This window comes from Colobus angolensis, unplaced genomic scaffold (genome assembly GCF_000951035.1).
Source record: "Colobus angolensis palliatus isolate OR3802 unplaced genomic scaffold, Cang.pa_1.0 Scaffold702, whole genome shotgun sequence".
NCBI classification, from domain to species: domain Eukaryota; kingdom Metazoa; phylum Chordata; class Mammalia; order Primates; family Cercopithecidae; genus Colobus; species Colobus angolensis.
Window position 1 is genome coordinate 171,247 of NW_012120733.1, and position 10,564 is coordinate 181,810.

Consider the following 10,564-nt stretch of genomic DNA (forward strand, 5'->3'; position numbering starts at 1 on the left):
CTAAAAATACAAAAAAAAAAAAAAAAAAAATTAGCTGGGCGTGGTGGCAGGCACCTGTAGTCCCAGCTAAAGGCTGAGACAGGAGAATGGCGGCATGAACCTGGGAGGCGGAGCCGAGATCACACCACTGCACTCCAGCCTTGGCGATAGAGCTAGACTCCGTCTAAAAAAAAAAAAAAAAAATTCATGAGACACACGTATCCTCCCAGCTACTCAGTGAACCTGGCTGACATGTGTAATCTACTCCTTCCTTCTAGGGAGTTAGTGGAAGAAACACTGCGGTCAGAGCATCAATACTAACTCCATTTTTCCTTTTCAGCTGCAATTAGAAATGACCCCTTCTGAATTGTAGTCATAGCTGGAGCTGCCTGTATTTTCCTTGTTTGTGAATTTCACAAAGATTGTCTGGATTTGTAAACATTCTAAATTTTAGGAAGACCAAGTGCTGGATGATAAAGGAAGAAACCAAGCTTTGAGTGCCTCTTAGCAGGGTTATTCCTGCTAAGGAGTTAAGAAAAAAACTTTAAGGAATCATCCCTGTGGCCTACTAAACTGAACCTTGAGTGTTTCCTAACAAAAATTCAAGGAGGGCTTATTATGTTGAAGGCTCTGTGCCAGTCGCTATAAGGGACATAGAGAAGTAAGACACAATTCCCATCTCCAAGGAGCCTAGGTTTTTGATGGGGTACACAGCATACACTTTCCTGAAATAATAAGATACCAAAATGAACAGCAGAGACATTAAGTGCTATAGGACTTCAGGGAGGGAGTCATCCCAGTGGGATAGGGTGGCCTAGGAAGCCTTCTTAGAACAGATTAGACCTAAGCTAGAATCCAACAGCAGAGAAGAGGGTGTTATTAACTATGTCTTTTTATTTTCTGTATTTTGATGTTTGACATTTGGGGACTTGCTGACCCTTGAAGGGAGGAATTATCCCTCTAGCCAATTCCTAGAGATAGTAAATAACTGGCCCTTGAGCACACTTTTCAAATGCAAACCAGCCAATCCAGACCAACCACGCCCCCAACCACCTTCACTATTGGGCTGTCACACTCAGGGTGGCTGTTCCCCTACCCTAATCTCCCCAAGTCTAGGTACCAAATAACTAGGGATATCCCCTATGCCCCAGAGACTGCTGAATTTATTTAAACTAGTAAAAGAAGAGCCTGCCTCACCTGTCATTCCCAGAACCACAATCACATCTTTTGCCCTTGTTTCTCCACTCTCTCTGCCTTCTGACTGACCCTGGAGCCTCCTTGCCGGCCCCTTATGGCTCAGTGTGCCCCGTCCTCTTGCGACCGATGAGTGTAACAACTTTCTTTTCAACAGCAGCCATCTCCTGATCTGTTGGCCTTGTCATATCTAAGAAATAATAAAACCTTGATTTTAAAACAGAAGGAAGGTACTCATTCCAGGAGGACAAAATGAAGTGAGCAGATGAACTGAGTCGGGAATGAAGTCTCCAAGCCCTACTGAAGCCTCCTTTTCTTGGTTTTATTTGTTTGAAGAGCAATGATACCATTTCCATCCATTGTCACCAAGGGTGTCTCACCCTCCCCCACACAGCCTGGAGAACCTTTGCAAAACTGAGGGGAAGAGGCTAGCTGGGAAGAAGGCAGGGAAGAATTAGGCCAAATTAGGAGGGTATTGTGTGCCAAACCAAGGAATTAACTTACTCACCATTTGTTGGTGATGTGCTCTGTGTTAGGTGCAGTGTTAGGCACTTTGGTCTGTATTTTCTCATGCTAAATTTCACAACAACTCTGTAAGTTGTTAGGTGATATAATCACTGTTTTCCAAATAAGGAAGCCAAAGTTCAGAGTCATTAAGCAGTTTTGCCTGAGATCACAGAGACGGGAAGTGGCTGTTGGAATTTGAAGTGGGATTTGAACACAGCATTTTTGACTCTAAGATGAGTGCTTATTCAATTTGGTCCTTTAGTCCCAGATCCTTCCGTTCCAGTCTGGATAGTTTTGGGAAGCAGGGAGCTAGGTGCTCACATTCTTCAGGGAGCATGAAACAGACAATCTTACCAGGCCCTCCCTCTTCAAGTTGTCCAGCCTAAGCCTTAAGACAGTTTTCAAGTGAGATAGTTCTACTTGAGTCTGAAGTCAGTCTGAAAGCGTAGTATGGTCCACAAAGTTTGATCCATTGATGGGACCACAGGAGCCTACCATGCCATTCCTTGGAACTGTTAGCTGAGTGGGCTGAGGCCCCCAATAAATACAGGCTAGTTATGGATTTCCTCTCCACAGGGAGCAATTTTCCTTGCTCTTCCTCCAGCCAGCCAGCCATGCCTAGGCCAGCCGTCTACTAATACTTGTCCTCAGGCCTCTGGGCAGAGAATGGGGGTACACCAGCACAATGCCCTCTCTCTGCCCTCATACCCTTTACTCCAATGCATTGTGGAGCCAGCATCTTCCCAGGCCTGTGTCTGTGATTCATGACAGCAGCTGGATTTCCCAACTTATCAGTACTTAACGTGAATTGTGTCTTGGAAATTTCAGGTTTGAAGCTGGGTGGAAGTTTTCTAGGAAGACAAAGGAAATAGGAAGTGGTGGAAGGCATTTCTGGAAGAAGGTGCAGCACATACAAAGGCATGAAGATATGAGATTTTGCAGGTATCGAAGAAAAGATCTATATGCCAGAAAGAAAGATGTATGTAGAAGAAGGTAAGCCTGGAAGGAAAGCGGGGAGATAGCATGATAGGAACTGGGGTTTTTTAGGGGAAACAATCGACTGCAGAAGGCACATGATGGCAGCTGGATTTCCCAAGGGGATGATGGATTACCCACATCTGGTATGTTCTTCTACCCAGACTCAGTGGCCAGTGGCTGACCAGCAGAATGGGTAGCTGGGCTTGCATGCATATAGAGATCAGGCTGAGGTCCCTAAACAGACTTGCACAGAGCAGCCCTGCAAACCTTAAGAAGTTCCGCTGGCGACAGAACTCTGTTCTCTTGACCATCTGCATCTCCCTCCATGCCATGTGCCTCAGGCTGTCTGAACTCACCAGAGAGAATAACATACACTTCCCAGAGTCCCTTGCAGGCCTGAATTTCCTCTAGTTCCTGGATTTCCATCTATTTGTCTGGCTTTTGCAGCCACTACTTGCAGCCCTGCGCTGGCCATCAGGGAGTAACACAAAGTGGTGCAGTTGCTCCCTCATTGCTGCTCATCTTGTTCGCTCCACTACCTCTGGCTTGGCAGAATTCGAATCCCTTTGTTCTCACAGCTAGGAAATGATTTATGACCCTCCCTTCCATGACTTCTGCCAGACCATGCTGATATGCTCCGGCTTGTAGGAGCCACTCAAGAAGTGTGGCCTCTGTTCAAATCCTTTCCACTGGAAAAGCTACCCAATTCCCATCCCCCATCCTTTCCAAATCAGGCTTCAGGCTTCTTGGAATTCACCCATTGTTGAAAAAGGCTTTTCTTTTTGTATATATTTCTTCAGAAATGGAGAGCTAAATATATATATAAAAATATGACACAAACTAAATACATATGTAAAAATACGACATGAAACCAAGGTTTCCCCTTCAGTGAAACTCAAAAACACATGAGAGAATTCTTCCAGAAACCCACAGACTGTGGTACTAAATATAGCTGGGCGTGGGGTGGAGTGGGGCGGGGGATAGAGTGGAAGGTGAGGAGGAAGGAATGAAGACAGGAGGAGGACACGTGATGTAGAAGCCCACCATGGCTCCACAGTAGAGTATCAAGTCTGTGTCATTCGCATGGAATCAGGCTCTATTTTTAACTGCATGTCTATTTTATTCTACACTTTTATTCATCTTTCTGAGTACAAGTGTACCATATAGGCTTCTTAACATAGGGACAATTCGAGCTTTGAAATAGACTTTATCCAGGAGATAGCTGTTTTTCTTGGGTAAAACAGGTGACAGAATATTCAGCACAGATTCCTTTTTGTGAGGGTGTGGCGGTGCTGAGGCTGCAGTGCGGGGATGTTTTGAAAGGTCAAAGGTTGCTTTTTCCCTAAAGAATGACACTGGAAAAACAGTTTCCTTTACAGCTTTTTTTTTTTTTTAGAAAGAGTTTCTCTCTTGTTGCCCAGGCTGGAGTGCAGTGGCATGACCTCGGTTCACTGCAACCTCCACCTTCCAGGTTCAAGTGATTCTCCCACCTTAGCCTTCCAAGTAGCTGGGATTACAGGCATGCACCACGATACTCGGCCAATTTTTTGTATTTTTAGTAGAGATGGGGCTTCACCATGTTGGCCAGGCTGGTCTCGAACTCCTCACCTCAGGTGATCTACCTGCTTCGGCCTCCCAAAGTGCTGGGATTACAGGTGTGAATCACCACACCTGGCCCCTGACAGCTTTCTTATTTGTGTTTATCTTCCCTCTCTACTTCCCCTAGTAAGAATATCTTCATGGAGTCCCCTTCTAGGGAACCAGCTGTCCAGGTTTGCGGGGACTTTCTTGGTTTTAGCACTAAAAATCCCATGTCCTGGGAGACCTTAGTCCCCGACAAACTGTTGGTTGGTGCTGCAGGCTGAATAACGGCCTTCCAAAAATGTCCACACTCTAATCCCTGGAACCTGTGAATATGTTATCTTAACATGGTGAAAGGAATCCAGATAGCCCCTGGAAGCTAGAAAAGGCAAAAGAATGGATTTTTCCAGAAAGAATGTTTTCTTCCAGAAAGAACATTCTTTGATTTTCAAACTTCTATAACTATAAGATCATAAATTTGTGTTGTTTTAAGCTAGTAAGTTTCCAGTAATTTATTACAGCAACAATAGGAAGTGAATACACTTGGTTACCCAGCCCCTCCCTCAACCAGGAAGCCCAATGAACCACTGAACCACTCATGCACTGAACCAAAGAAGCTCAATTACTGCAGAAGTGGAGAAACAAAGTCAGCTCATTGAAAATGTACCACGTGTAAGAATTTCAGGGTCACAGAAAGACACAGTTTTAAATTAATTTCACTGTTATTTTGGACTTTTCTCTAAAAAATCTGAAAGTAAAGAAATGCACAATAACCTACAAATGCCCCAAAATAAAGCCTTTGTAATTCCTTAGGTTAAAATGCTAACCTCCACCTAGAGGCAACAGAACATGTTTACAGGTTCAGGTTTAAATCCTGCCCCAGGTGTCACTAGCTGGGTGACCTTGGGTACCCAACTAGTTACTCAATTGCTCTGGCTGCCAATTCTTATCTCTAAGCTAGAGGTAATAATATTAATCTGGTTCACAGTGCTGTTAGATAAATGGTATAAAGAGTTTAGCACAGCACCGGCACTCAGGGACGTTGGACATATTTCTATTTCCTGAGGAAGTCCAATCACTCCTTGGGGAGGAAAGTAGAGGGGGACAAGGAAAACTCAAAAACTCTTTGAAAAAAAAAAAAAAAAACATGCAGCTTGCCAATGTGGGAGTTATTAAACCTAAGAAGATTTTCTTTTGACCAGCAAAGCTTGTCCCAGGCCCCAGTGAGATGTTTTTCTTGGTCTTGCTGCCCCTTTTGTCCTGCTGTCCCTTAGAGAGAGCAGATGTTTCCTTTCCGGCTTAGAAAGTCATCTCCAGAGAATGAGGGTCTGACCACAACCAGACCCTGATATCTTCTCTCCTCTTTAAGTGAAACCAAACAAAGGGTTCTTTTTTTTTTTTGAGATGGAGTTTTGTTCTTGTTGCCCAGGCTGGAGTGCAATGGCGTGATCTCGGCTCACTGCAACCTCTGCCTCCTGGGTTCAAGCGATTTTCCTGCCTCAGCCTCCCTAGTAGCTGAAATTACAGGCACCCGCCACTGTGTCCAGCTAATATTTGTATTTTTTTTTTTTTTTTTTTTTTTTTAGGCAGAGTTTTGCTTCTGTTGCCCAGGCTGGAGTGCAATGGCATGATCTTGGATCACTGCAACCTCTGTCTCCCGAGTTCAAGTGATTCTCCTGCCTCAGCCTCCCAAGTAGCTGGGATTACAGGCTCCCACCACCATACCTGGTTAATTTTTGTATTTTTAGTAGAGACAGGGTTTCACCACATTGGCTAGGCTGGTCTTGAACTCCTGACCTCAGGTGATCCGCTCACCTTGGCCTCCCAAAGTGCTGGGATTAGAGGCGTGAGTCCCGCGCCTGGCCTAATTTTTGTATTTTTAGTGGAGATGGGGTTTCATCATGCTGGCCAGTCTGGTCTCGAACTTCTAACCTTAGATGATCTGCCCACCTCGGCCTCCCAGAGTGCTGGGATTATAGGCGTGAGCTACCGCACCCGGCCCAAAGTATTTTGAGTAATGTCAGAGCAGCCAAGGTTGGGGAGGGCGTGTGCTGCACTTGGGCAGATTTTGACGGACTTTAGAGCCTCAGCTGAGGTGTGTTTGGATGATGGATGGGGAAGAGCCGCATGCAGGAACGTCAGGCTGGTCCACAGTTCTCCAAGTTACTGACTGAGCTCTGCTGGCTTTGGGACAAAGGAGGTTTCTGCTGTGATGGATGACACTGCTTTGAAAGATTTCATTTGTCTTATGAAAGTCTCAGAGCTCATAGAGGATTTTGCTGCTTCTCCCTCAACTGACCCAGAGGTATGATCCCAGTGGACACCAGCATGCAGCAATCTTAAAATGGTCTTTAGGATTCTGATGTGAAATAAGATACCACTGTGTATCACTTAAAGCAAATGTTTTTAAAATGCCAATGACTAGTGCAGGTGAGGATGGGGAATTGTACATTCTAACACATGGTTGACGAGAGCATAAATTGATAAAGCCTTTTAGGAGGGCAATATGGCAGTCAGCATCTAACAAAATGAGAGACGGGCATGACCTTGACCTGGCACTTCCACCTCCAGGAATCTATACTATGGAAAAAACTTGCACATGTGCATAGAGATGTATTCAAAAAGATGGTTCACTTCAGCATTATTCGTAATAGTAAAAAATCGAGAATAAAAAAGGAAGCTGTTAAATTTCGGTACCTCCATTTCAAGGAATATTATATAGCCATTGAAAAGAATGAAGTAGATTTGTCTAATCTGACATGGGAAGATCTCCAAGACACATCACTAGATGGGAAAAAAACATCCAAATCACAGAACAATACCAAGTAAAACTGTGAGTCTAAAGTAACTTCAGATAGTGAGATAGATAATAAGAGCGGTAAAGAAAATAACACAGGGAAAGAAGGTGGAGATTGGGTGCTGTGGGCTGCTGGGGAGAGAAGCAAATGGCAAGCCATCAGCCACATGACAGTGAGGAGGAAAGTGCCGCAGAGAGAGGGAGCAGCTTTGTAGTCCCTGAGGTGGGAGAGCTGCTGGCATGGCTGCAGCGCTGGAAAAACAGTCTGAAGTCAGAGGCTTGAAGGAGCAGATAGAAAAGTCCTGGAAAGTCCGGGGAACACGTTTGGGATTTTATTCAAAGCCTTTGGAGGGTTTTTGTGTATTTTGAGACAGGGTCTCACTCCGTGCCCTGGCTGGAGTGCAGTGGTGCAATCACGGCTCACTGTAACCTCAAACTCCTGGGCTCAGCCTCCCGAGTAGCGGGGACTACAGGTTCATGCCACCACAGCAGGCTAATTTTTAAATTTTTTGTGGAGATAAGGTCTCAGTATGTTGCCCAGGCTGGTCTCAAACTCCCGGCCTCAAATGATCTTCCCACCTTGGCCTCTCAAAGTGCTGGAATTATAGGCACGAGCCACTGCGCCCGGCCTTTGGAGGGTCTTAAGCAACAGAGTGATCTGAGTTACATTTCAGAGATTGGCTGTTGGGTGGAAAATCAATGTAGGGGAGCAAAAGCAGAGGCAGTGAGATCAATTGGGAGCCGATTCCAGGAGTCTGAAATAAAACAGGCCCGAATTCACTCATCTCTAGGCCTCATGTCACTCCCTCTGAGTTAAATACGATACTATGCACGTTAATGTGTTTGATAACTATGATACTAGTTTTAAAAGTAAAAAGGCCTACATTAAGTAGAGAGTAATATTATAGTAGAATTGAATTTTGTTACGGCTCATTCATTACACAGATTGTTTTGTTGTGATTATATCCAACCTGATCAAATCCCGTCCCAAAAATATAGCAGTTTATTCAACAACCTGGTTTTATCTCATTGGTTTATGAAATGGATGGCAGCACTGTCCCCCCAAACCCAAGACTAGAAGGGAGACCCCAGGAATTATGAAAACCTGTACAAAATTCCTAAGTAAGGATAAGCTCCCACAGTCTCATGCTCTTAAGTGGGTTGCTCAAGTGCTTCTGCATACTTCTCTCGCTCATTTTGGTTTTGGTCATTTTTTAGCTGAAGTTGCAGTGCTCCCTAGAAGATCAGACTTCATCTTTTTCACCCTAATTTAAGGCATGGCAAATATTTTATCCTGGGTGAACCTTCTCAGTACTTTCCTGAAAATATTGGGTGGACACCTGAAGAATCATGGAAATTCACTTCGGGCAGACCATAGCTTTGTTCTTGGAATGTAAAAGATGAATTTGGTGACCTTTACAGAGAGGGCAGTTTTAATTTAAGAGGAAGGCGAAAGACCGCCTAGAATAGGTAAATCTGGAGAGTCAACCTGGGTGAGTCTCAGATGGGCTCTCCCAAACCTTCTTAACATACTGTATTTCTAATTGTTCAAAGACCTTGGCCTGCTGATCTGAATCTTAGTATCTCTAGGCCAGCTTCCTGTACTGCCCTGATCCTGGGACTGCTTTCAAAAGCTCCTTGCATGAACAGCAAATGCAGAGTATAACATCATTCTAATGCTTTAGAACTAGCACCAGAGTAATACAGCAAACCCTGTCTTCCAGAATGCCTCTGATATAAAATCATAATTACTCCTCTTTCCTTCATGAGCCTGAGTTTGAGTCAAATGCCTCCAGCCTGCTCTGATCTCTCTCCTGTCTCCAGTGGTTTCCCAGGAAAACCAGGAAGACCCTTATTCCTAAAAAGGTTCTAGATCAATCATTTTCAACCAGGGTTAATCACCCCCCAGGGCACATTTGGCAACGTCTGGAGACATTTTTGGTTGTCACAACTGTAAGAAGAAAGTGCTACTGTCACTTAGTTGGCAGAAGCCAGGGGTGTTGCTAAACATGCTATAATGCACAGGATAGCCCCGCAACAAAGAATCATCTGGTCCAGTTTGTCAACTGGGCCAGGGTTGGAAAATCCTGTTCTACACATAAACAAGGCCTCTGTTTCAAAGGGAAACTAGAAACTCATAATGCCAACACAGGTGGCCCAAAGGGAAGGGGGGGGAAAAAAAAACGAGGACATTGGAATTTCAGAGTGTTTTTTCACCCCTTTTAGCACAAGGGACTGTTATTGGAAAAAGTGACCAAGTCAAATAGCATATGACAAACGTCCTGCATGACAAAGGGATTTCCCAGCTACTCACGCAGATCTTAAGAGATTAGTCCTAAGGTTCCTGCTCACCCTGTGAGGCTGCTCATGGAGATCTGCCCCTGCTTGAGTGAGGCGCCCTGGTCTAGAACCAACTCCTGCTCAAATGCCTTTTTCCTTCACTATCTACTCCCTTCCCTTTGTTTTAACAAACCAAATTCTAGTCTAGGGTGTCAGGTACTGAAGCTTCAAAATACCCCCTGACCTGACAGAATTAATGGTTTCTGTGCCCAGTCATTAAGAGCACAGGATTTTGGAACAAGCAGAGTGGGGAATTCTTGGCCAAAGATCAAGAAAGCCTGTTTCTCCTTACAGGCCCTAATTAATTAACTGGTTCTTTATGAAACACTGTGAGGGAATAACTCAGACAAGAAGCAGTAAAGGGATTTTTCAGCAGTCTTTTATTTTCTAGATTCAAAACAGTGTTAGGTAATAATTAGGTAAAGCTAATTGCACTGGTGTCTTAGTGCTGGTAAGGATATTTTCTCCTGAAAGTGAAAATGGTGGGGATGGACAAAGAGGCCAGTCCCCAGTCAAGCTCCCTGACAGGACCTGCCTACCACTTCTCAGGGGTCTGCTTTACGACCTGAATGATTACTGGCCACCGTGAAATCTAGTTACTGATTTACTTTTCTCACACAGGATCCAAGAAGTGGGCTTCTTCTCAGAACAGAGTTAAGAAAAGAATTGTGCAGTTCACCTCACACTTCTGGCCCCTACACACACACAGACACACACACACACACGCACACATGCCCTGGTGTTCTGCCCAGTGTAACCATGTGATATAGTTTGGCTGTGCCCCCATTCAAATCTCATTTTGAATTCCCACATGTTGTGGGAGGGACCCCGTGGGAGGTAACTGAATCATGGGGGCAGGTTTTTCCTGTGCTGTTCTCATGATAGCAAGTAAGTCTCATGAGATCTGATGGTATTATAAGGGGGAGCTTCCCTGCACAGGCATGATTTTTGCCTGCTGCCCTACATGTAAGACGTGACTTGCTCCTCTTTGCCTTCCAACCATGATTGTGAGGGCTACCCAGCCACATGGAACTGTGAGTCCATTAAACCTTCTTTCTTTCGTAAATTGCCCAGTCTCAGTTATGTCTTTATTGGCAGTGTGAAAACAGACTAATACACCATGACAGATTTAGAAATTTATAAGCATACTATGAAGTAGAAGATAATCTTTTTTTTTTTTTTTTTTTT

At 44.5% G+C, this 10,564-nt stretch overlaps 1 protein-coding gene across 2 annotated transcripts in view; it reads right to left on the reverse strand.

Moving 5' to 3' along the window:
• Window positions 1-10,564, reverse strand: part of NMNAT2 (nicotinamide nucleotide adenylyltransferase 2) — a 172,015-nt gene that overhangs the window by 49,145 nt on the left and 112,306 nt on the right. Inside the window, exon 1 of one of the 2 annotated variants that reach the window (XM_011927260.1) lies at window positions 3,015-3,218. The exons of the other annotated variant lie outside the window; for it this stretch is intronic. Coding sequence (XP_011782650.1) covers window positions 3,015-3,084 — 70 coding nt within the window. The 5' untranslated portion in view covers window positions 3,085-3,218. Of the gene's footprint in view, window positions 1-3,014; window positions 3,219-10,564 lie in introns of those variants that run through there. 2 annotated transcript variants of the gene reach the window in all.